This window comes from Paracoccidioides lutzii (genome assembly GCF_000150705.2).
Source record: "Paracoccidioides lutzii Pb01 unplaced genomic scaffold supercont2.28, whole genome shotgun sequence".
In the NCBI taxonomy this organism is placed as follows: domain Eukaryota; kingdom Fungi; phylum Ascomycota; class Eurotiomycetes; order Onygenales; family Ajellomycetaceae; genus Paracoccidioides; species Paracoccidioides lutzii.
The window spans coordinates 255,981-280,341 of NW_015440974.1; the positions used below are offsets into that span (position 1 = coordinate 255,981).

Genomic DNA, 24,361 nt, shown 5'->3' on the forward strand with positions numbered 1-24,361 from the left:
GCATCCCTGCTTAAGCAGTCGTGTTAGGAAGCTTCTGATCCCTAGGCTAGGGTAACGAACAAAAGTCGCATACGGTCTATCTGTGACTCGATCTTTCACCTCCAATGCTCTCTATTTGCTTTGACATCATATCAAAACATGCATTGCGCTTCAATTTCTACCGTATAACCATTTTTTGATTCCTGGACGGGCATCCCTTTTTTCTCATATCCATCTCACTCTTTGCCTTTGTCATTCATTCTCCATCCCTTGCTCTCACCCTCCTCGTCGCCAGTGGCGAACACAACGTTTTCAATAATAAGACTATTCACGAAGTCAACGAATCGAAACTGGAAGATGAATAATAAATCAAAGAAAAAAAACAAAACCTTTCCAAACCCTCAATGCCTCTTACCAATAATTCTCTTCGATAGCATTGGCTCCTTGATTTCATCAGTGGAGAGATTCTTTTAAAATTTCAAAAAAGAAATAGGCGCTCTGATTTGTTCCTCTGAATTCTATCTTGTGTTTTTCAAGCGCGCATTTTGCCCATTTTTCTTTCTTGCTTTTTCGTGTTCAAAAAATCTTCTATACACACTCTTCCTTCTACGTTCTAATTCAATACCGACGTTAAAAAAAAAAAAGAGATCCCTTTTTCCAGCGTTTCGTCTTCCCACAATTTTACTCGTCTTTTCCCCCGCCGCTCAAACATATGTTCTCCCTGTAGTTTTATCTACCCTTATTTCCCTCCCGAGCGTTTACTTCCCCCTCCCCAGCTCTGCTTTATTAGAGCACGTGGGATGAATTTGATGGCTGGTGCCGCATGGAGATGGATATATCTGTTCCCTTTTTTTCTCCTTTCTCACCTCAACACAAGATGTTGAAAAGGAAAAAGAAAATGCATCTTGTTTGGGTCTTGCCTCTCTTGCCTTTTCTTCTTTTCTCGTTTTCATTTTGGGGAATTTGGAAAATATGATTGGGTATTAGAGACCCAATTCTGTTCCCTTCCACTTCCCGTTCCCGGGCCGTTTTATAAGGGTCCCTTCTCTGTTTCTCTCCTTCTCTTTCCGCCCCTGAAAAAAGCCAGTTTCTTCATGGGTGTGTGTTTATATGACTTACGGCATTTGTTTAGCGAGCGGTATTGATCTGACATACCAAAAGATAATTGCGATTTGGTTCAAGAAGCTATCTTACATTTTCGTTTTGTTTCTGCCTTTTTGAGTTGGTTTGAAGAGGGATTGGTTGGAGATGCAGATACAAATGTAGATGTAGAAATGTTAAAAGTATTCAATTCTCCGCAGATGAAACTAAACCAACCATACGACCAGAAAAGTAATAAGATTTTATTTCACCTCCCCCTCTGTATATCCAAATGTCTTTTTTTTTTTTTTTTTTTCGAGTTATCGAGGTTTTTAACTTTCCATTCCGTCGATTCAGGCTAATCGCCACGTGTCCCGATGCCGATCCATCCAGCCGCGATGACCATACCAAATATTTTCTTTCTACTTTTACGCTTCAGCTTCAGCTCTTCAAAACGACCTGTGTCTTCTGCGTTTCACGCCATTTGTCACTGCTTAAAAATCCCCCTATGTATCTATATATCTCAGAATGTCCTGAAAACTTTGTTAATCCTCTTGTTCCGCTTTTCGCTGCTTTGCTTCGAAAGCACATCCACATCCAAAAGACATGGTCGCAACCACCGTATCACCATCACAACGGAAACAGATCCTCAAAGTCCTCTTTATATCTCTCCTCCTAGACCTAGTAAGCTGACACACACACATATATATATTTCCAGGAGCACCAAAATAGCTAACTCATATTGTCCAGATCTCCTTCACCTTCATCCTCCCCCTCTTCCCCTCCCTCCTAACCTTCTACCTCAACCGCAACCCCTCCCCGACCTCCCTTCTCCACCGTATCCTCCACTACTTAAATGCCTACAAAAATGCCTTCGCCCGCCCCATTGACTCGCGCTATGACATCGTCCTCCTAGGCGGCGCACTGGGCTCCCTCTTCTCCTTCCTTCAAGCCATCGCAGCCCCCTTCATCGGCAGTCTCTCCGACAAGCGCGGCCGCCGTACAGCCCTCCTCTGCTCAATGGCCGGAAACATTGCCAGTGTGGCATTGTGGGTTGCGGCGACGGATTTCAGGACGTTCCTGGGCAGTCGGATTGTTGGGGGTTTGAGTGAGGGGAATGTGCAGATTGCTAATTCGATTGCGACGGATATAAGTGATGAGGGGCAGAGGGGGGCGACGATGGCTTTGGTTGGGGCGTGTTTTAGTGTTGCGTTTACGTTTGGGCCGGCGATGGGGGCTGCGTTGTCAGGAATCGTTACAGTGACGGACAATCCATTTGCCACGGCGGCGGGGTGTTCGTTGCTGCTCATCGTGACGGAGACGGTATACCTGTATTTTTGTCTGCCGGAAACACATCCACGCTTCGCGAAGTTCAAGACCCAAGGTGCGTATGCTACAACTACGGCTACGAAAGGTGACCAATTGCCTGAAAAAAATGGGTTGGAAGCAGAGAAAAAACCACTCACTGCCACCACCACAACATCTACGTCTACACCAAAAAAATACACGAACCCCCCCTTCCTCCTCAACATAACCCATTTTCTCTTCCTCCTCCCCTTCTCCGGTCTCGAATTCTCCCTCCCCTTCCTAACAGCTACCCTCTACACCTCCACGAACACCACCCTCTCCCCCTCTGCCCTAAACGGCCGCCTGCTATCCGTAATGGGCCTCCTCGCCTCCCTCCTCCAAGGCACCCTAGTCCGCCGTCTCCCCCCTCTTATCACCGTGCGCATCGGTGTTGTCGCATGCACCGTATCTTTCTTCCTCCTCTCTCGCGTTTCCACTCTATCCGGCCTCTACGCTGCCGGCTGCCTGCTTGCAGTCACCAGCGCAACTGTTGTCACTGGTCTGAATGGCCTGGGCAGTTTGGAGGCGGGGGAGGAAGAGCGGGGGGTGTTTTTGGGTCGATTGAGGAGTTGGGGTCAGGTGGGGAGGGCAGCGGGCCCGGTTGCATTTTGCACGCTGTTTTGGTGGGCCGGAAGGGAGCTGGCGTATTTGGTTGGTGGTGTGGGGATGTTGGGGGTTTGTGCGCTTGTATTTGGGGGGTTGAGGGCGCCTGTTACCTCGAAGAAGAGGATATGAATCTCTCCCTCTCTCTCTCTCTCTCTCTGTGTGTGTGTGTGCGTGTGCGTGTGCGTGTGTGTTGTTATCTACTCTTCCTTTTGGACGAAAGGGCTTTCCTAGACTGGGTTTCCGGGTATATCGCATTTCCGGTGAGGGACGTGGTGATGCAGGAAAGGCCGATCTGAGAGTGGTACGTAGGGTGCAATCTGGCTCATTGTTTAATAATGTCCGGGCGGATTGTTTCCTATCTTGGGATTTCGGATATATTTACTTTGGCTACCCCTACTCAATCCTTTTTGCTGGTATAGACGAACACTACACCTCCACCTCCGCATTGAGCATAGCGCAGGCATTTTATCGTCAGTTATGTGTAATATATGTAATATAGAATAATATAAATAATTCATCTGAAAAAAAAAAAAAAAAAAAAAAAAAAAAAAAAAAAATCTACCCTGATCAATTGTTTGAGCTACCTTCTAACTGTCGCCTTTGGTTATCTGCAACTAAATAGCCACTCTGTAGTGTACCTAGTTATAATTGCATGCTAGCAAATTGACTTTGCTGCTCCGCTACCTCCACATCTCACGACGGAAAAGCTAAATTTAAGCTTAAAATAGAGCTATTCTATTGGTCACTCCCCAACTACAGCTCAAAATAAGCGCAAACTGACACAATCAACGAACATGTATATACGGGGGGGTATCACTATCAAAGATGTCGGGTAAAAAGGACCTCACGTATTCCAATCAGACAGGTGTATCAGACGCTAAGTTACGTGTCGCATTGTCTATAATGAGAAATTCTTATGGGTGACTGGCACCGTTATTCTATTTAGCTGCAATTTCAGCTGACCCTTCGTGCTGCTGAACCTGTTGCTACAAAGTCGGCGCATGCTCGCTATTTCTTCCTGAGGCTGTGCTTCATCTCGTCTTTCCACAAAGGGAGTATCAACATTCGTTCTGATGGTACAACTGTTGTTGTCACGATAAACTTGAATTATTTGTCAAGGCGTGTATCACTCGACTCGCATACGCTGATCTCTGTCTTTTTGTATCAGGTTACCCATTGCATATATTCTCCTTATCAGTGGGTCATGTCCCAGGGTCAGGGACGAGGACGTTTTCTAGTTACTGAATGTCCTTCTCTGAAAACTAAAAAATGCTTCAAGATCACCCTTCGCGTGATTTCTTCTCTCTCCGGGTCGATCTCAGGCCAGCGTTCCTTGCATTGTGTTGATAGTACGATGTCGTTTTGAGTCGAAAAGTGTGAAATATGTCAAACCGGACTCTGTCTTCGTATTTCTGACTCTTGTCAGCGGCCCTCTCATCGGGAAATGGATCATACAGTCCTCAGATATGGGATGGAGGTGTATGTGGATCATATGTAGATGCTTTTATAGATCAGCACTTAGGAACAGTTAACATATTTTGTTGGATAGTTAACAGACATGCAGCCTCCCCCAGTCCCAGATATTGACCTCCTTGGACCACTGCAAATCAAACAGGATTTCTGGACTGCGGCAGGCCATGGCTATGCCACTCCAACGGAAGGCGGGGGACAGCTCATGTTGATCGGAGATCAGATAACTTCGCTTCAGTACCGCAAAGTCTAGCGTTCCGGGTTTTAATGTTCGGATCACATGGATAATTTTATTATCCGTAGAAATAGAGAATCAGAGCCTGTGGGTGAAGTCGAACCAAGGTGAATAACCCTTTGTCGTACAGCTTTTGGAATACCTTGCAGAGCATCTTTCATAATAATCTTTCATAAAATACCTGAAAGATCGAAGCTAGGTAGGTGATCATTTGAATGGGCATCTCACAACATCTCAGAGAGCCATTCCAGCATTATTGCTTGGTCGATACACCTCCTCCTTGTCCGTCGCCTCCTCTCTGATAATATCCAATAGTTTGTCGGATGTGACGTGCTTCCCTTGAACTTCCGAGATTGAGTGATCTCTCTCTGGAAATTTGCTTTAAAATCTATCGTGTCGAGTCTGCAGACCTTCACCACAACCTACTCACCATCAGAACTTCGGACGCTCCACACATGAGGCGCTGCCGCTGAAGCTAAACGAGGGCAAAGTGGTTCAGCGAGTGTATACACGAGGCTAGTTCGCCCAACCAATTTGGAGCCCAGCTTCTAAGCTGCCGTTGTGCTTACATGAATGATGCAGCCCGTAGGCCCTTGGGACAAATTTTGAAGAAATGGTATATACGAGACATTTGATTACGTCAAGGATTTACGGCGTGGTGCGGCTAAATAATTAACAAACTCCTGAAGTTGTGGAGGCCCGTTTGGAAATCTATTGTTGGTCTTCTCATGATATCATGCATCTTTTGATATATCAGGAAGAAAACGACATTACTCAGGACAGGATTAGTAGCTAATAATGTAAGGGAGATCCTCCGGACAGTGGGGTAAAATAGGTTTGAACCTGAATATATATTGCGCTATCTGCATAGCTTAGTGGGATTGTCTAGATATCAACTTCTTGCGGCCCTCTGTGGGTTGTGGAGAGGTGATCTATCACTACACTGCATTCCATGTTGAAAAGTAAACTTATATGGACGAAAAGCAAGATCATTGTGGTGAAGCGGAGAGATTTTGATTCTCCTTGATAGAGTGGATGTGTACGTATATGTATGAAAGCATGACCGTCCAGATGGATTGGAATCAGAAAGCTTTTCAGTCGCCGCGCTGATGTTTCAAGATACACTACAAAAAGAAGAGGACATTGGAAGGAGAAGACACGTAAAAAGTAATGTACAGGTTATCAGTTACTTCTGATAACAGCCCAGGAAACACAGCAAAGTCCGCAGGCAGTAGTTCTGAACGATGTTCTCCTTTTCCCGGATTGCAGCCACCGCCCTCCAATTGTAAGGTTTCAAAGATTTTCCATCTCTTCAACACGGGAATACCATATCAGTATTAAAATGGAAGCAGGGAATTTGATCAATGAATTAAAGAAAAGGTAATGATGTGAAAGTATGAAATAAAAGGAGGATGATAGGGAAAAAGGAATACATTTCCCCGAGGACGCCAGTGTAGACAAGAATGCAAAAGACCAAGAATTTGAAAGCTATTTCGAAAAAAGAAATCAATCATGGCATCGTGCTGGCCACGACCCTAGCTGTGGCGGCTTGCTAATTAGGTGGCACAATCGCCTGTGTTCGAGGTTGAAGGCATATCATTTAGAAATATGTCCAGACCTCTACTTGAACATCATTTGATTCCGCTGCGAAAGCTCCAAACCCACAGCGAGCGCCGGCGTGGGGCCAGCATCACCGCGGGAACCCCCCCATTTGGCCTTCCCCAGCAGCCAGTCCGTCAAGGTGACAACCCTAGCTGTTCTATCCCACCCATTATTCTCATCCGCATGTTCAATGGTGTGGCTGGCAATACGGCCCTGATCATCGAACAGGAAAATAAACAGGCCGCTAAATTGCTCTTCCTTGCCCAGCTTGAAAATCGGTGCGTCCCCGCCTAGCAACTTGCTCAGGCCACGATTCGTCCCGTTCGATGAAGATGATAATGCTGACATCGTTGACTTGTTTGCGGACTCTCCGTTGGTAGTGGTAGAATTCCTCGTCGTCGCTCCAATGGTAGGTGGTGAATCGCTATCATTCGACTTTTTAAAGTAGCTGGGGGAATCCGAGCTGCCGCCCTCTGTTCGCCAGCGGACAACTAGTTTCTCATCTCCGTATCTATGTTCGTCATCATAGGCTACGATGGATGGTGCGTTAACCATCCGCTCGCTCATGATCTCGAGCCTAACATTGCCAACTATGGGAACACTTCCCCAGGCCACTGGTGCCGTCCAGAGTGCTGCGCGGTAGGGTACTCTGCCTTTGACTGTGGGGAGGTGGGGATGTGTTGAAGGGAATAAATGGAGAGATACGTTTGGAGAAAGAATCTCTTGGGGTAGTGGATTGACGAGAATACTTGGGAGATGGGAAGAGAGGATGCGGAGAGCTATGATGGTAAAGGGGGAATAGTTAGTAAATTATTCATTCCATGGAGCCGTAACAGCAATATATGAAATGTAGAGACGTATATATATATCATAGTAAATGAGAGTCCATACTTTTCCCAAGATTTAATATACGTTTATCCGGCGGCTTATGGTCCCCGTTACCATCATCATTGCCTAGCCCCATACTCCATCGTTGGGGACTGCTTGTAAACGAGTAATCTGGCGTATTCGCCGTGAACCACAGCTCTGCAGAGGCATAGTGGCGGATCTGGGTTAGGCATCTACGGGGTTCGCGTATATGCGCACGGCGAGGGGCACAGAGCTGTATCATTTCAGGACATAACTTGCCGCCCTGAGGCCCGTGTGGGGAACTGGGATGGGAGTAGAGGACGCTGTTCTGGCGGAGATGCAGGAAACGAACCTTGGGCATGGCTGTGGAGTTACGGCATCATATGGCTCATCACAGGAGGCCAGTGAGTCATTTCAAAGCGTACGGAGAGTGCATGATATCTGCTGAGAGTGGTGTACTGTGTTGTGGACTTTTCATATAGCTCTTTGCTAGGATTGTGGAGAATTAACAACCAGTTAATAATCGAAGGTTGAAATTAACTATGTGTTTGCGGATTGGGATTAGCGCATCTTGGCGGAATGACGTCGCTTTAAATCTATGTTTTGGGCTACATTAACCAACCTCAATGTTACAATAGCTCAACATGATTTGATTTAGACAAGTCGCCTTCCGAAACTTTGTGGTAAATTCTCCCTGCCAAGTGGCCTATATCGGCTTGTTCGATGGTCTTCAGATTCGCCGTAATATCCAGAAATAGAAATATTCCATATATTGCACCTACTACCATGCACGCCTAGTATATCCCTAACGGGTAAAATCTAAATAATCATGAATGCCATAACCGCGACAAAAAGTTAAAAAGCAAAGACATTTTTTTCCGTGCGTTACCAGACTCGCATACCCAGAGCTAGAGAAATTCATCATTGTCATCCTCATTATCGTCTTCACCCATAAGCCTCCGCTCCGCAAGTTCCCTAATCTTCTCATCCAGAACAGTCCGTTCATACCGCAGTGCAATTTTGCGCGCAGCATCCAACATCTTTCCACTACGATCTCGCATCATAGAAACGAGCTCAAGAGCCTTCATACCCCTTTCTTCACCCTCCCGACACTCAATAGCCAGCAGCTGCAAAATAGTCTTGTCGATATCAATTTCCTTCCTGTGCAACTCCACATCTCCATTACCACCTGTGGCTTCGGATGCGGCGACACGGTCATCCAGCAGGCTGAAGAAAAGGCTGGAACGTATAAACGCTTCTTCCAGTTTGTTAATAGAGTCTTGCCCCGTGGACTCGTCCATGGTTTCATCCTCACCATCCGCGGTGAGGTTTTTGTTCGGTTTCGTGGAGATGGGGATTTTGAATTCGAATTCACTGAGCAGTGGTCGGGGAAAATAGGGGTAGCGATCTCCGCCTTTGAGAATGATACAGTGGAAGGAATCTTGTGCCACTGCGACAGGCCAGTACGTCTCTTCTTTCCGTCCGTTGCTAAGGCGATCCATTCGTTTCGTATCAAGAAGTGGGACCCAGCGTGCTTGTCCGGGTTTTCGCCAGTGTTGCAATACTAACAGCACCCCTGTAGAATCGTATATGAAGGGATCCTTAGAATTGTCAGTCTCACATTTTTTTGTTGAAGACAGGGGTTGTTAGGAACATACCCCACTATCTGAAAAGAAAACGCTTCGAAGCTCGGCAGAGTCGGGTAAAGCGACATGATCTTCATTTTGGCAAATTTCATCCCGTTTAACATTTTCAATCGAATAGGTTAGTTGGGCCATACCATCGCTGCCGACAGGCCCGTTTCCTACTGTTAGAACATAGTCTTTCCACGCCGCACAAGTAACACTTTGACTCTTTTGCCTATAAATTCGGTACGGGGTGCCAAAGAGGGTGTAAACTCGGACATAATCCGCAGAGGTAGTCACAACAATATAGGAATGGCTAAGTGCGATGGCTATATATTTGCCATTAGTGAACAGAACACAACTAATCAGGTGGACTATACTCCGTAGCACTAACCAGTGATACTCTCGCCTTCAGGGAGTTGAGTTCGCCAATCAGCCCGTACTGTCCAGGTTTCGTGAGGGCGATAGAATATAGTAGCCGGATTCCCGTTCGACGGCTGGCATGAAAATAATGTTCCTTTCTCATCTGGAAGGAGTTAGTGTGTATAACTCCGCAGATGCAGGGGGCTTGACATACTTAAACAGGCCTTATCGTACAAAAAGGGGTCGGTAAAATGGAAGTCCCGAAACCGCTCCCGGTCGTAAAACTCGACAGTGACAGTATTGTGTGTCTCTTGATTAACCGTCCAAACAAATCCGATTAAATTGAGAGCTGTCTCGGAATTCAGCAGATGGTATTTAAAATGCGCATATCTCGATATACTTACATAGATATCTTCTGTTACCTCTCCAGGGAGTACTGCCGGGCTGAAATGGGGAGTGTTGCTTTGGTTGTAAGAACATACCCATCCGCCGTTTATCATCATGGCCATCTAGCTCATCACAAGAACCAGTTGTGCGTTTTCCGTATTGATTGATTTCTACATAACCAGCTCCATCGTCATCCTCGATGAATCCATCGTCTTCCTCCATGGGTCCCAAAATATCATCTAAAGGGTCCGGAGTACCGCTCCTTCTTGGTTGATTTTCCAGGCTAGTCTGTAAGCCATTCGTCAAACGCCTGGTAGGGAGACCCATTTGCTTTTGAGGAGCTCCAGAGAGCAAAGGTGCACTTTCTAATGGTTTATCGAGCAATGACCTATGCTCTACAGGAACAAAATCTTCAAACATGAATAGTTCACCATCAGATGTGGTAAAAGAGAGGGTGTTATCAACGGGATGCCATGCGAGATTTATCACGTTTGGTATATCATATCTCCGCAGAATCTTTTGCGTCTTCGTCTCCCAAAGCACAATTTGACGATCTGCCCCAGCACTCGCCAGCAAGGCTCCGTTCGGGGACCAGGCAAGCGCGGTAATATCTGCATTATGGCCGGCAGGGAACACATTTTGTTTCGTCCAGTCGCTCGCAGCGACTATCGCAATATCTCGTGTTGGCTCAACGGCAACAAATGCTCTGCCCTCTGGATGCCACACTGCCCGTGTTGTGGCTTCATTGTCTGTTTCCAGTCTGCCAATTATGCCATCAATTCTCTTCACCAGTTCTGGCTGCGGCCCATCGACGGAGTATACGTAGATGATTCCATCTGAGCCAGAGACGGCAATAAATCGTCCGCTGGGGTCGAAGGTCACATGCTTAACACCTTTACTCTGCTCCCGTAAATACTTCACAATGGTCATATCATGAATATTAACGATTTTGACCACGAGGTCACTGCAATTAACATATGCCGGAATCAGCTTGGGAACATTTTGACATTCAAAATCTAGGGAACACGTACTCGCTGGCAACGGCCACCCAATCCCCATCCTTTGACAGTGACAAGTCTCGTACGGGTAACGCGCAGCGGACCAGCAATTTATCCATCTGACCTGTTTCTAATTCGTATCTCCAGACCGTTCCGTCCTCCCCTCCCATGATAAACGAATCGTTCTACCTCGCAATCGATGGGACAATTAGCACTATATGTCAAGCATCCTGTCCCCTGATTAAGCAAAAGGCACTAAGCATACGGTTGCAACAATCCCCAATCGCCCATCCACACCATCATCAACTGTTTTTGGTTCATCGTTTTCTCCAATCGTAAATATTCGAATGGCAGAGTTGGAACCAGCGGTTATGACTCGTCGGCCATTAGGCGTATAGCTGAGAATAGTAGTTCCCGGAGTATCTATAGAGAAAAGAATTTATTAGAACTGAGATATTAAACAGGAAGGACATGCTTCATATCTCTGCCAATTTCAATTGCAATTTGGGAAATGCGGGACACATACGGGCTGGTCTTCCTCTCAACCGGACCGTTTCTGAAGCCATATGGAGAGATACGTAGCATACGATTGCGCAGGTTGGGTGAATTATTCCAGGCAAGAATCCGGATAGTATAAAATGCCGGAAACCATTCACTTGGATCCTTTGTGCTCAAAGTCGTCGTTATCGTCCCGTTGTTCGTATGTACTCCGTAGTAGTGATGTCGATATTGAACTTCAATCCCAACCTCGTCGCGTCGCCTTCTGGGCTACTAACTAACGCGAGATGTGATCATACCCGGTGGCTTAGTCATAGGAACGTTCAGTTTCGGAAATTTAACCCTAACTAATTTCAACATCCGAAATAAAATCTGTGCAACGCAATGAATCCACAACTTCTTTCCAAGTGGACTAATTCCCTCCGTTCTCCGAACTCATATGCTGTGGAAATGTGGCTAAATGTATCTGCATTCAACTGACAGATACACTTCAAGGCGGATGGGGTCCAGCCGTCATACATGGGCAAGCAATCTCGGACGATTGCCGGAATCCGTTAAAACTCTCGGTGAGATTGATACCCGCCTCAAACCAGGCGCTGTTGGCCTTTTGCTATTGCCAATCTCTCACGGATGTTAACTAACTAAACTAGTTAACTAGTTAGTTATATAATAGTTAACTAAGTTTTAGGAGCTTCCGGATTCTTGAGCTGTTGATTCAGGGGTTCCATTTTGTTTATCTCCAACGGCTGATCTTCATATCCCCCCTACCATTTCAAAAGTGCAAAAAAAAAAAAAAAGAAAAGAAAAGAAAAAAAAGAAAGAAAAAAAAAGGGGGGGGGCCAAAAATGAGGGCCCAAAAATGAGGGCCAAAAAAAAAAAAACCTACGACAGATGGCGATTAGCTGGTGGACAGCCAGCCACCCAACTACTAGCCGGCCGGCGAGTGGCTTAATCGTGGCCAGCAACCCGCATGGATGTCACTGTAATGGGTTAATGGTGGATGTTGTGTGCATGTACACAGTAGGCCAGGTGCGGGTGGTTAGGCCGGGACGTGCGATTTCGTATGATATCACCCCAGCCCCTCAATCGATGCTGTTGTTGGATGGGTCTCACGGTTGCTACATCCACCGGCTTGGCAGCTGCACCTCGCCACTCCAAGCTGATACGAAATGCTGACCAAGAGAAGGCTTTTTCGTGACCTTGGGTGATTGGCCGCTGGACAAAAGACTGGAAGTGACGAAGGGATAATTGGGTTGAGCAGAAGACAACACGCTCTGGAAGATGGATTGGTAATCCAGTGTCATATCTTAGAAAAAATATGAATCTTGTTAACACATCAAAGCAAGAAAAGATGGCAGAGCGAGAGTATCATGATCAGAAAAATAAGATTACTGTTCCAATTTGGGCGTCATGTATCATGCAGCCAAACGAGTGTAGATATGGTATTGAATTGGTAAAAGCAACTTACGAACATGACTGCAATTTAGTGCTTGTGGTTGAAATTGCTGTTTTGGGCCTAGGTCATCAGAATTTTCATGTATATAAACCCCCTAGAATTCTGAAAAGGTCAGGAATGCCAACAATAAGAATGATCAATCAGATAGATTTTTGATCTGATAAAATATTATTTTGATCTGCTTAGATAGTTCCTTGCGAGTTTCACCACTGTATCCGACAAGAGGGCTGGGTGTTTCAAGGAGCTTTTGGGTCTAGTGCAACAGAGGAAAGTCTTCTTGTGATAGGCATCCGTCGGAGCCCATTTCAGGTCATAATCACTGACAACTTCAGTAGAGTTCTGGAACTTCTTTACAGCAGAAACTCGATCATCAGCCTGTCAGAATTGTACCAAGAGTTACGATGGCCAACAGCAATTCACCTGATTACAGAGCCCTCTTTCTGCAAGCAGAAGAAGAATGGAAACGTGCGGAAGAGCAGCGCAGACATGCAGAGGAGGAACACAGACGTGCAGAGGAAGGGCGCAGACATGCAGAGGAGGAACACAGACGTGCAGAGGAAGGGCGCAAACATGCAGAGGAAGGGCGCAGACATGCAGAGGAGGAACACAGACGTGCAGAGGAGGGGCGCAGACATGCAGAGGAGGGGCGCAGACGTGCAGAGGAGGGGCGCAGACATGCAGAGGAGGAACACAGACGTGCAGAGGAGGGGCGCAGACATGCAGAGGGGCGAAGTCTTCAAACTTCCCTTCCCGAGTTTATTCGTGCCTGCCATACTCTACTTTCTATACCGTTGAGGGTTGCAGAACCATCCCACTCTACAAAGGGAGCAATACAGCCACCGAAGGGAAAATATTGCCCGACAAAGCTCCTCCCTTGGGTCGACTTGCCAGCCAAGCAGCAAGACATCTACACCTCTGTCTGCAACTATCTAGGGCCAGCTGGAGGAGCTGAACAGCGCCCATTTCCGCCTATTATTGCGCTGGAGGAAGTTTCCCGACGCGTAAGCCGTCGCCCACTCAGTAGTGAGCGGGACCTTGAGACCTATGAGCGTCTAGCCGTGGAAGATCACATTGTGGATATAATCGATGAGCTATGTAAAATACCTGAGGCTCGAAATGAGTTTTGTCTTGGTGATGGAATTCGGTTTGAGAATCATGCCAACGCGATGGACAACTTTGATACGGATCAATCTGACTCGCCGCGTACCAGACCCGACCAGTTCTGCATCCATCGGCTCGACAACAACATGAATACTCTCCTCACAACAGTGGAATATAAACCACCTCACAAGCTCTCTGTAGAAAATCTTCGAGTTGGCCTGCGGCCCATGAATTTCTGGGAAACTGTAGTCAAGCCACGGACCATACCTGTCGACAAAGAAGAGAAATTGAAGTATAATGCGCAACAAATATCAGGATCTGCGGTAGTCCAGCATTATCATACCATGATAGAAGATGGTATTCCGTATGCGTACGTGACCAACGGACTGGCGTTTATCCTGCTTCATGTCCCATACGACGACCCTAGTACGCTTTACTATTACCTGTGCGAGCCAAATTTGGATCTGGGTATAGATGATAACAGGGGCTTTGACCAACCGAATACCGCAATTGCCAGAGCGCTGTGTCTTTGCCTGATGAGTTTTGATTTCCCCCCCCGTGACCAGGAGTGGCGGAATGCTGCGCGGGCGCAGCTTCACATATGGAAGACCAGCTTTGACTACACCCTATCTGAAATACCAGAAGAGGAATTACGGCAGGCACCTCCAGATTCGGAGTACAGCGGCTCTGAGTATACCGGGTCCGAGTATCTACCGTCGTCCCCTACGCAAACACCTGTGCGTCGTGGCATTCCCACTAGGTCCCAACCTGGATGTTCGCCGCCCGATCTGAGTCATAGCACGGAACGAACAGACTCTTCTGATTCCGATTCAAATCAAAATGCCCCAGCGCGGAAGCGAGGTTTTAGCCAGATTACGTCGTCTCCGCCGACTCAAAGGACCGGTCGGTCCGACTCGCGCAATGCTCAAGGGCCCCAATTCCGACAGGCAGCCGCGCAATTCTGCACTCAACGGTGTTTGCGTGGTCTCCGCTCCGGTGACCTTTTAGACCACAATTGTCCTAACGTGGCACGGCACCAGCACGGAGAAAATGTTGAAAGGCATTGTATTAATGATGCGTCCCTTCTGCGCTTGCTCAACCAGCAGCTAGATGATAATCTTGACCGTAACTGTTCGCCACTGGGTATCCAGGGAACATACGGGGCGATATTTAAGCTGACCTGTGCGGAGCACGGCTATACTGTAGCTGGAAAGGGAACAACTTCCGCCTTCTGGGCGGAGGTTTCACGGGAAGCTGAAATATATCGGATCCTACAGACGGTTCAGGGAGTCGCTGTCCCTGTCTTCCTTGGCTCTATTGACTTGGCGAAGACTTACTTCCTACATGGCTTCGGCCCCATCCGCCATATGCTGCTGATGGCTTGGGGAGGTGAGAGCATCGCAAATCTTGAGCGGTGGCCGTTGCTGCAACAGGAAATCTCAAGGTCGACGAAGGGAATTCGTGCGTTAGGGGTCATCCATGGGGATCTTCGACCGGACAATATCCTATGGAGTAATGAGCTCAAGCGTGCCATTGTTATTGACTTCCATCGCTGTAGGTTAGATCGTCAGTTGATGGAAAAGTTGGAGAAGAAAAGGACCGCATGCGGCATAGGGACAAGAGCGCCTAAACAGCCCCGGAAATCTTATATACGTAATCAAAGGGGCATTCAGGAACAGATTGAGCAATAGGGATCTGGCAATGATCCATGTAACTATTCGCTTAGTCGCTTAGTCAGATGCGCACATTCTCTTCTGTTCTTTACACCTATTTTACTAGCAGTTACTTAGAAGATGAATGCAGAGATTATACAGCTCAATTTGATGCAACATTAGCTATTGAGATATCCTGACACATACACTAACGTACTTCACCGAGCGGCGGATTCTCTTTGAAATAATCAAAATATTCAACTCAAATATCTTCAACACATCATTTCTTCACATTTTTACAATTGGCCATTGCTGTATATAAATCAAATATATATATATATCAAAAATGAAAACTTCAAAGATATATAAAGGTTTCTGAAACTAACCTGTGTGTGCAAATAATTTGCTAATATCAAATCACATTCAGAAACATATGTAAATGATCACAAATATAATGGCTCAATCTAGAGTCAAGATGATAACAAGACAAAAGCTTCAATTCATCTATCTAACTAGGCAACTGTGATGAGAATACTAAACTGGGGATTAGAATATGGAATGAACGAGCAGCTGAATATATAGAGGTGGTTGGCGATTGGAACAGATCAACCTTTGGAGCGGGAGTGAATCAACCTTAATTCATATTACAAGCAGCTGTGCCGTAACAACATCTCATCTTCTTCAATTACTAGATGTTGATGTTATTGGGATATTAAAATTCATATATAAAAAGTTGATTGAAGAAATAATAATTGCAAAAATAATTATATTAATAAAAATATTTTTCTTTCTTTTTATTTATCTGCATATAAGAAAATCTCTATAAAAAAATATCTATAATGAATTTGCTAAAGCAGGGCTTAAATCATTAGATATAGAGAAAGTTTTATGAAAAAATATCTTTCAACTATATATATTAACATCATTACTATTATTTTTAATTAATAATGAGAGCTCAATATCTTCAGTATTTCAAACATCTTAAATCACTTATCAGCTTGATCATAAAATTCATCACTTGTAGTGAAATTTTAATAAGAAGAAACAGCTATCTAGTAGCTCAATATCTCATCTTTGACATCTTGAGAAGGCTGCACAAATAACTATGAATACAAATCTTCTTTTTCATCAAGAAATCAAGATTCTACAAGCGGATAATGAGCGGAAGACAAAGAAAAGACACAGAGACATGCTAAACTAGGTCTGGATACTATTCTATCTATAAAGAAAGATCGTGGGCATGTTCAGCAGCTTGATATACAGATTGAAGCTCATTGAAGCTATGTCTCATCAGCGAGCTCCATCACACTGCAGTGGCTGTGGGACTATTAACATAGTATTTCACAGTTGCCCTGATAAATAGCCATATTCAACTATAAGATAGTCTTGATTTATTAACATTTTCAATATTTAAGTGTGTTGGTTGTTGAATACATTGAATATTTGATGATTTTCGGAGAGAATCCGCCGCTTGGTGAAGTACGTTATGTGCAGAGTGTACATAAAGGCTGGGGTGATGCGGATCAAGGTTTTACGAAAAGTGGGCCCCAACTTTTAAACCAAATGTTCAACTTCTTTAAACCCACGTTCAACTGCAACCCCTGAGCATTAGAGTGTCCTATATCGGGGGCCTGATATTCAGATAACTCATGAGACTGAAGATCGTTTTGTATTGATAGACCACGGTTTTTGTGTTCAAGTCATGATCAGGCTGGAGAAGAGTTCCCCCGGAGTTATGCACCCTATTGTCGGACGTGACTACATAATTTGGGCAGCTGGAAACCAGTTCTCTTCTGTCCCGGAATTCGTTCATGATCATTCGTGACGACATATCCCAGTGTCGATCCGGGTGGTGTGGCCAGATAAGATGCCAGTTGCAGGTGCAGCTTTTCAGACTCCATGTGCTAGTTTCGCAGGTGTGGAAGACGTACTCCTAACCCGTAAATCAATGGGTGAGAGATCGTCTATCGTAAAATGTTCACTCTTAACGTTCAAATCACTCGAGGGACGGTTAGATATGTAAAAGCGGAAAAATTTTCCCAAGTGACATCTTCTTTCCATGAATCGACGATAAACCCCATTTGGTAGCTCTTAAATGACAACCGCAAAAATATAAATAAGGAAGAACTCTATGAAAGTGAACAGCTTATGAAGAGAGGTTGGGGGGTGGAAAAGAAACCGTCCTCTATCCTCTCATACCACTTTGGATTTAATCCTCGCTCTAATCTCCGTCTTTGGCTCATAAACAAGTCCACCAATTCTCCTTTTGGGGATTTTCCACCCCATCCCTTTCGCAGGCTCAATATCCCACATCGTCAGCAGACCAGCAACGAATGCCAATGTGGTACGTTCCGCAAATTTCCCATCCGTGCTTATAGAATTTTCGTTCCCGCTCTCTGCTGTCCACGTTTCTGGTATCTGAAGAGCAATCTTGGGTTGGGTGATGGAAGAAGGGTCTTGTTTTGTAATTTCTGCATCCTTTTCTGACGATTCGTTGATGTCCACACTCTTCTCCGCCAGAAATCTTTCCGAGTTGAATTCATGCGGGTCCTTAAAGTAATGCGAATCTGTGTTGTGGAGACTGTGAGGTACGGCGATGAACTCCCCCTGCCTGAATTGGTATGTCTGCGGCTTCCGACCCGCCATATCCGCATCCGCTTCGGATTCAGTCAATTGAAAATCCTTGATGATCTTCCTGTAAGTTATCGGGCAAGAGTGTAGGCGAAGCGTCTCGTAGTAGGCAGCTTTCAGTAAGGGGCAAGAATCAACAAGGCGATCAACATCCAGCGATAATCGTGGGGGCTCTGGTAGCCGGAAGCCTGTCTCCTCAGCACCTGGTCGGCTAGCGCGGGAGTAGGGAGAGATTTCTTTCATTATTCGAGAATAGTATTGTCTGTCCTCCAGGATGTGAATGAGGTTCCAAAATACGATTGTGTTCACTTTCGTGTTCATAGCCCATAAGATCGCTAGGCTTTCCGAAGCCATTGACTTAACTGAAAGCCCGGCCGTTTTCCATGCCCTACACTGACTTTGAATGAACTCAGAGACGCTATCCATTTCACGCCAGTCGAAGCCAGGATCGTGGCCGTTTTCTGCGATTACGAAGGCAGAATGGAATGCCTCCATTCCTTGTAGAAGTCTGCGACGCGATCGGTATGCGGTTGGGAGTCCTGGGAAGGGAACAAATCGTTGAATGCCCAGCACAATGGCGTTGAAATTACCGTTAAATTTCCAAAGATCATCTGGAGTATTGGGAAGGGCCTCCATAAAGTCTCCACCCATGATGGTCGTCATGATGGTCACAGCGACAAAGTTCCGGACCAATGCGTAAAGATTTACTTCGCAAACCTGGTTATTGCCGTCACTGCTAACGATGGACACCCTGCTCATCCGCTCCCAGAGAGACTGATCGACTATACTTCGGCAAAATGAGAGCATGTTTGGCATGTTTCGTTCAATTTCTCGAATAGTAGCCTGCAAGCAGTCGGATGCATGAGGTTCTTGCATTTGAAATTCCATTGATCTGCATTCGGCGTCGAATGCGGCCCGGTTGAGTTTCCTTGAGTTTCTGCGTGCTCCAAAGGCGTGCTCCATGACATGATTAATGAAAGAATTTGGTGAGATGGACGATTTCTTCTCCACTAAAAGAGATTTCGCCAATGATGGGGATGTTATTATGTTATGTCTCTGGCCGCACACATAGAGGCTAAAGGCGGGTTCGGCAGTGTTGTCTCTATCTATACTTTTAGCAACGCGATGCGAAGACAATATAGGATAGATAAAACTAACCGAGCATGTTCTAGTAGACTCCGACGACGGAGTCCCAGGGACAGAGCATGCCCAAAATAAGGGATCCAATATGGAATGGTTTTAGGTCTCCATGATTCGCTCGTCTGAATATCCCTAAAACGGCTCCGAACGTCACTGCATATTCGTGTTATCATACATAGCAATATCACAGAAGCTATGAGAAGTTCGAAAGGTGATTCAGAGATGAACTTTCGAGCACTTCCGGCTGTCAGAAAAGGGAATATAATCATCCCCTCCATGGGAGGAATATAATTCTTCAACATTCACAAGGCAGAAGTATAGATTCAAGGAAATAGATAAAAAAAAAAAAAAAAAAAAAAAAAAAAAAAAAGAATTAGCTGATTACAGGTCCGGGGCTGTTAGGCAGGCTGATTATCCACTGTCTGTCTGTTCATCAGCTCAGATGTGGTGGTGGATGGGAGAAGCCACATTCAGGCCAATCAGAAAGCTTACAAGGACATAGTGTAATAGGGCTGAGCAGGAGGAGAATAACGAAACATACTGATGTTTCCAAGGGATTAAACGGTGTTTATATAATTGCTGTAACGTGTAAAGTTAACAACTCCTGATGATCGTTGAATGTCAAAGTAAGGTTTTAAGCCCCACTTCAGTGGCCGAGTGAGTGAGCCCCAGTTGAGTTCGGCCCTTAGCTGATCGCTAACAGCTGCCAACCCCAAGAGGCCCCAACTCAACACCCATCTCTCTAGGCTCTTAACCCTAATTTTAATTATATTCCTAATCTGCCCCTAACCCTGGCGTTGACTTGTGGTGATATGTATTAGAGTAATACGTGTTTAACTGACTAGTTAGGTAGTTTAGCTGTTATGGCAGAATGGCAAGCTTTGATCGATTGCAAAGATTGCTAACTACAACTAACGACTGTAGTTATATGGTGGAAAATAGGTCACCGTAACGGAAGGGTCCAACATCCTTTTTTTAACTATGTGGTTACAATAGATTTGAGGTGACAAGGGTTAGTTTGGTTGGTCGGTTTTAAAAAAGCAGTGGGCCAAACTTACAACTAAACCCAGTTTTTCTGGCCAAAATGTTAAAAAAAACAGCGCGTTCAATGTCCGCCCATGATGATGAATGCAAGAATTAAATATAGCTTGGGCAACTTTTGCTCAGTCCTGCCAAACATGTTTGACCAATCCATGAATACTTTATGTTACATGTACTTCCGGCAACCGGTGTATATGATAAAGGATCGCGAAGGTAAAACTCAAGCTTACAGGTGGTGTTAAAAAAGTTCATCTCGATACCATTGCGATTGTGAAGAGACTGGATGAGGACCGAGCAAAGTATGTGACAACTTTGCGGATTTGTTACCTTGAATGTTTTTCCCATGCAACCTGCGACACAACGTTGACTCCATATTTTCCAGGCCCTTGCGTGGTAGAGGGCAACATTGGTGTTGCTGGCCAGCCGAATACCACGGGTATACTTCCTGGGAATTCCTCTCCGGTAGCGGACTTCCCCTTTGTGAACTGCATTGCTCCTAACCGGTTCATATGCACTTCTGGGTGCAAAACTTCATGAAGACTCGACGGTTGCAGCAAGGCTGAAGAAAGCTTATGATGGCCAAGTGACTGCTGCTTACCTTCGCAATCAAGACCCGAGTGGTAACTAGCTCAGGTGGGATTGCAGTGTGGCGGCAGATGTTCGGGTTATCCTTTGCTGCCCTAGGGACAGAGGCACTGCACACCATGACCTCCGTTAATACCCCCTCTTAGACAAGCCGCAGCCTTTTTAGTCCCAGTGAGAAAAGCAATGTTGTCGGTATTAAGCCAGCCGTTGGTGTTGTTTCCCACTTCCCTATAGTTGCGTGGTGCGGACTACGTTTCTGCCTGCCAACTTTTCGTCCTCGAAGGGAAACGTTCTGGAATTCCGACAAATGCCATCGAGCTATTGAACTTGGAGGCCTTGATTGACATGGCCTATGCGTACGAGCAGAGGAGATTGAATAGGGAGAAGTGGTGGTATTACCAGGCAGCTACTTATGATATATTCAGCCATTACTGGCTACAGCTTTGTATCATTTTGCCCTCACCCCTTTACTATTCTTCTTCTTTTTCCAAGTTAAAAATATGGAGCAAGGGGGTTGGAGGAACTACTCAAGTTTCTCCTACGGCTATGGAATTTTGATACATGCTTCTTGCAGGAAATGGAATCCATTAAAATTAGAGATTGAGATAACATACAGCTATATTGGTGTAAAGTGTCAAGAAAAATAAAATGAGCGAACTACGTTCACAAAGAGAGCTCGCACGCCTAGATTCGTAGACAGGAAGGCAAGAATTACATACTAGCCTACCACTGTCGTCGCGTTTAATGCTCCACATCAAGAACTCTTTTCAGTAAAGAAGAGGATTTCTCATACTCCTCCACTCTAGTCTGAGAACCGCTGAGCTTACCCAGCAACCAACGGATCCGGGGTCCCGTCTCACTTGTCTGTTTAGGGAGGGACCCGAGCACCTGTAGCTCTTTCTCATAGGTCTCGATATTCTCGTTCTCCATTGCGATCAGCCGTGAGAGTATTACCATGCCAAATCGACTACTCAGTGATTTATTATCGGTAAGTTGTTTGAAGGCGGCATGGAACACCGGTCTTGCTGGTTTGATGGTTGATGGAGAGCCGTTAATGCTGGTAACGGATATAAGCTCTGCTTGTTCCAGGGCTTGAATCACACTCTCTCCACCGCTCTTGAACAGCGGGTTAAGAAGAATCTGATTGTATCTCAGATTTTCTGTACCAGTCTCCCCCAGTTTTTTTATGAGATACCAGGCTTGTTCTGCGGTCCAGGGGTGACTACCCTTGGCCGGGAGGTCAAGAATAAACATTTTTAATATCTCAGCAGAAGACTCATCAATGATCCGTTGTACAGCATCTGTGGTCCCAGTTTAGCAAGTGTAATAATAATGAATCGCAAATGTCGGAAGAAGTCACAAACCTTTTGGCATTGCACCAGCCTTAATCATGCGAGCCAGGAATTCGAGATCCGTGAGGCGTCCGCCCAGTACTTGGATAGAAGCGTCAAGCTGTTCCATATGTTTAATTATCTTACCACTGCCTTCTTTCTCTCCTTCGGTGTCTGCTCGAATGTGCTCAAGGACGAAACGTTTCGCAACGTCTTCAGAGCAGTCTCGCAATGATAATTGATGGAAGACAGTATTTGGAAGAGCTTCGCTCAGTGGTTTGGAAGCTGAAACATCTGCAGTTAAAAATATTACACGAGCAACGTTGGATGCCGTTACGGCTGCAGCCCAGTGGGCCAGTTTATCATAGATCATTGGCTTTTCGGTTTTCTTATGTAAGAAATTATCGATGACAACAATTGGGCGGCATTCAGGATGAGCTTCGAGATACTCTTCGTTGTTCAAATTGACGTCTTTGTCGTCCTGTCTTCTCGTTTCAAGGGCCACTTGCTTCAAAGCATTGGTGGTGTTTTGCAAAATCTTCCCGAGTTGAGCATCAAGTGTTTCCGAAAAGCCAGCTTTTGCACCAGTAGTTCCTTGTATGGCCACGTCTATCACGCTGCTGACACTGTTCATCCAGGAAAACACAGGTCGATAGCCAACTTCGGCGGCAGCAGCGCTGATAGTAACGCTATCACCATTAGCATCTTGAATGGGCTTGCAATCTATGACCAATTTGTATTTGCGATCCTTCAAAACTTCATCCAAAATGAGCTCCTTCTTTCCTGTGCCACGTGGTCCCTGAATAATAATGAAGGTACTAGCAGCTTCGAGCAACCAGCTTTTGATGAGTTCGATATCACTTTTCCGATCTTCCCATACTGCTTTGAGTCCTCCAGACTCTGCATGCTGGCGTCGAAATGAAATGATATCAGTCGCCTTGCTAGCTTGTCGTTGCACCCATTGCCAGATCATATTGTCATCCAGATGGAGAGGTCGTTTGATTCGAATTTTAATGCAAAACGTTCGAATGGGGTCGAATATGATAACTGTAATAGTAGCTAAAAGGGCCGCAAGAATGGGAATTACAATCCTGGGGTGGTTGAATAGCCAATCCCGTATCCACTTCCCCTTTACTTTTCCTTCATAGGTTATCTTAAGCAGAGTTCCTGACTTTCCTCCTCCTTCAGCCTCTGAGACTTTATATCCGTGTAGACAATTCTTAGCTGTTATCGCATATCGAAGATTTTGAAAATCGATGAATGCGTAGCGCGGCAAAACCTGGGAATTCGACGGTTGGACCACGATATCCCTTAATTTTCCGTACCGTCTAGCCAACGAATAAAGTGTTTCCTGGGTCAATTCTGCCGCAGACGCTTCAGGAAATGTCGGAAGAAATTCAACTTTGAGTCTCCAGCTAGGAATACGATAAAGGTCCTCTATCCACGGTCGACCTCGCACCAACACAGCCCGAGTAGCTCCAAACGGGTTAAACCATGGTCTGATAGGGTTCTTTTTTAGGTGCTCTTTCAGTCGACGCTCCAGTTCAGTGGCGCTAACGCCAGGCTCACGGGTAAATTTAACAAAAGCACCACCCTCGTCAAAGCGAGAAATAATCTCTGTAGTTTCTATTCGTAACTCAGGTGGTAATGCTCTCTCGATTACTGACTCGGGATTCGCGACAGCGAAATCAGGTCTGTTTATCCACCTCTTAATGAGACTAGAAACAGAAGAATCTGAACTGGCAAAAGAAAATGGACGTAGCCATTTCAGCTTGAGGGGAAATAAGTCTGAGGCGATGATATATCAGTCTCTGAGATGTGGTTCATATCCCTATGGCGGATAGATATATACATACTGTCAACATAGACTATGGATTCATTTGGGCCTGCTTGAATATGTCCGGATTCATCTCCTCGGGAATGCACAGGGACATGATATAAATCAGTGCTTAACAGCCTGGACAGCCTGATAGTCGTAGGAAGTCGGCCAACCCCCCTCAGACACGTCCTCCCCAAAGCACCTATCATAGTGTAGACAAACAGAGATTTGCTGGATACAATAGCTCATTGTTGTTACATTCACCACCATCCTTTACGATTTATGTATCAAGGCTGTCTTTCTTGCGCAGCCTTTTTTTCCAAGGCTTGTTGTTGAGTAACTAACTATTAGTTTGGACGTCTGCAGTAACTATGACGTAATGGGCTGAGTCATCTAAGGGGTCTAAGAATATCACATGACCTCAATTCTATTCCTTTCGTTAGATCAATCGAAGCGAATAACCTCGAGGCTGAACCGCAACTTGAATATCAGATTTGATATTCCCTGAAAGCCCAAGTATTCTATTCAATCCGATATCGATAGGGGATTGCCCATATTTGCTCACC

General features: G+C 45.5%; 5 protein-coding genes across 5 annotated transcripts; 2 read left to right on the top strand and 3 right to left on the bottom strand.

Moving 5' to 3' along the window:
* Positions 1-1,665: 1,665 nt before the first annotated feature.
* PAAG_07990 (hypothetical protein) lies at positions 1,666-3,141 on the top strand (the record flags this gene model as incomplete). Its single annotated transcript, XM_002790058.2, has 2 exons — positions 1,666-1,743; positions 1,810-3,141. The coding sequence occupies 2 exons, from the start codon at positions 1,666-1,668 to the stop codon at positions 3,139-3,141; spliced, it is 1,410 nt and encodes a 469-aa protein (XP_002790104.1).
* A 3,196-nt stretch (positions 3,142-6,337) lies between these two features.
* On the bottom strand, positions 6,338-11,107 carry PAAG_12482 (hypothetical protein; the record flags this gene model as incomplete). Its single annotated transcript, XM_015847962.1, has 11 exons — positions 6,338-7,098; positions 7,211-7,531; positions 7,753-7,806; positions 8,118-8,769; positions 8,827-9,122; positions 9,188-9,319; positions 9,371-9,505; positions 9,561-10,507; positions 10,575-10,726; positions 10,807-10,964; positions 11,068-11,107. 11 exons carry the CDS (start codon positions 11,105-11,107, stop codon positions 6,338-6,340), a joined length of 3,648 nt encoding a protein of 1,215 aa, XP_015702429.1.
* Positions 11,108-12,896: 1,789 nt separating this feature from the next.
* PAAG_07994 (hypothetical protein) lies at positions 12,897-15,287 on the top strand (the record flags this gene model as incomplete). Its single annotated transcript, XM_002790062.2, has 1 exon — positions 12,897-15,287. The coding sequence occupies one exon, from the start codon at positions 12,897-12,899 to the stop codon at positions 15,285-15,287; it is 2,391 nt and encodes a 796-aa protein (XP_002790108.2).
* Positions 15,288-17,441: 2,154 nt separating this feature from the next.
* PAAG_07995 (hypothetical protein) lies at positions 17,442-19,297 on the bottom strand (the record flags this gene model as incomplete). The annotated part of the gene is made up of 2 exons (XM_015846393.1): positions 17,442-18,981; positions 19,038-19,297. The coding sequence occupies 2 exons, from the start codon at positions 19,295-19,297 to the stop codon at positions 17,442-17,444; spliced, it is 1,800 nt and encodes a 599-aa protein (XP_015700828.1).
* Positions 19,298-21,386: 2,089 nt separating this feature from the next.
* PAAG_07996 (hypothetical protein) lies at positions 21,387-24,004 on the bottom strand (the record flags this gene model as incomplete). Its single annotated transcript, XM_002790064.2, has 3 exons — positions 21,387-21,946; positions 22,010-23,764; positions 23,833-24,004. 3 exons carry the CDS (start codon positions 24,002-24,004, stop codon positions 21,387-21,389), a joined length of 2,487 nt encoding a protein of 828 aa, XP_002790110.2.
* Between the last annotated feature and the right edge of the window lie 357 nt (positions 24,005-24,361).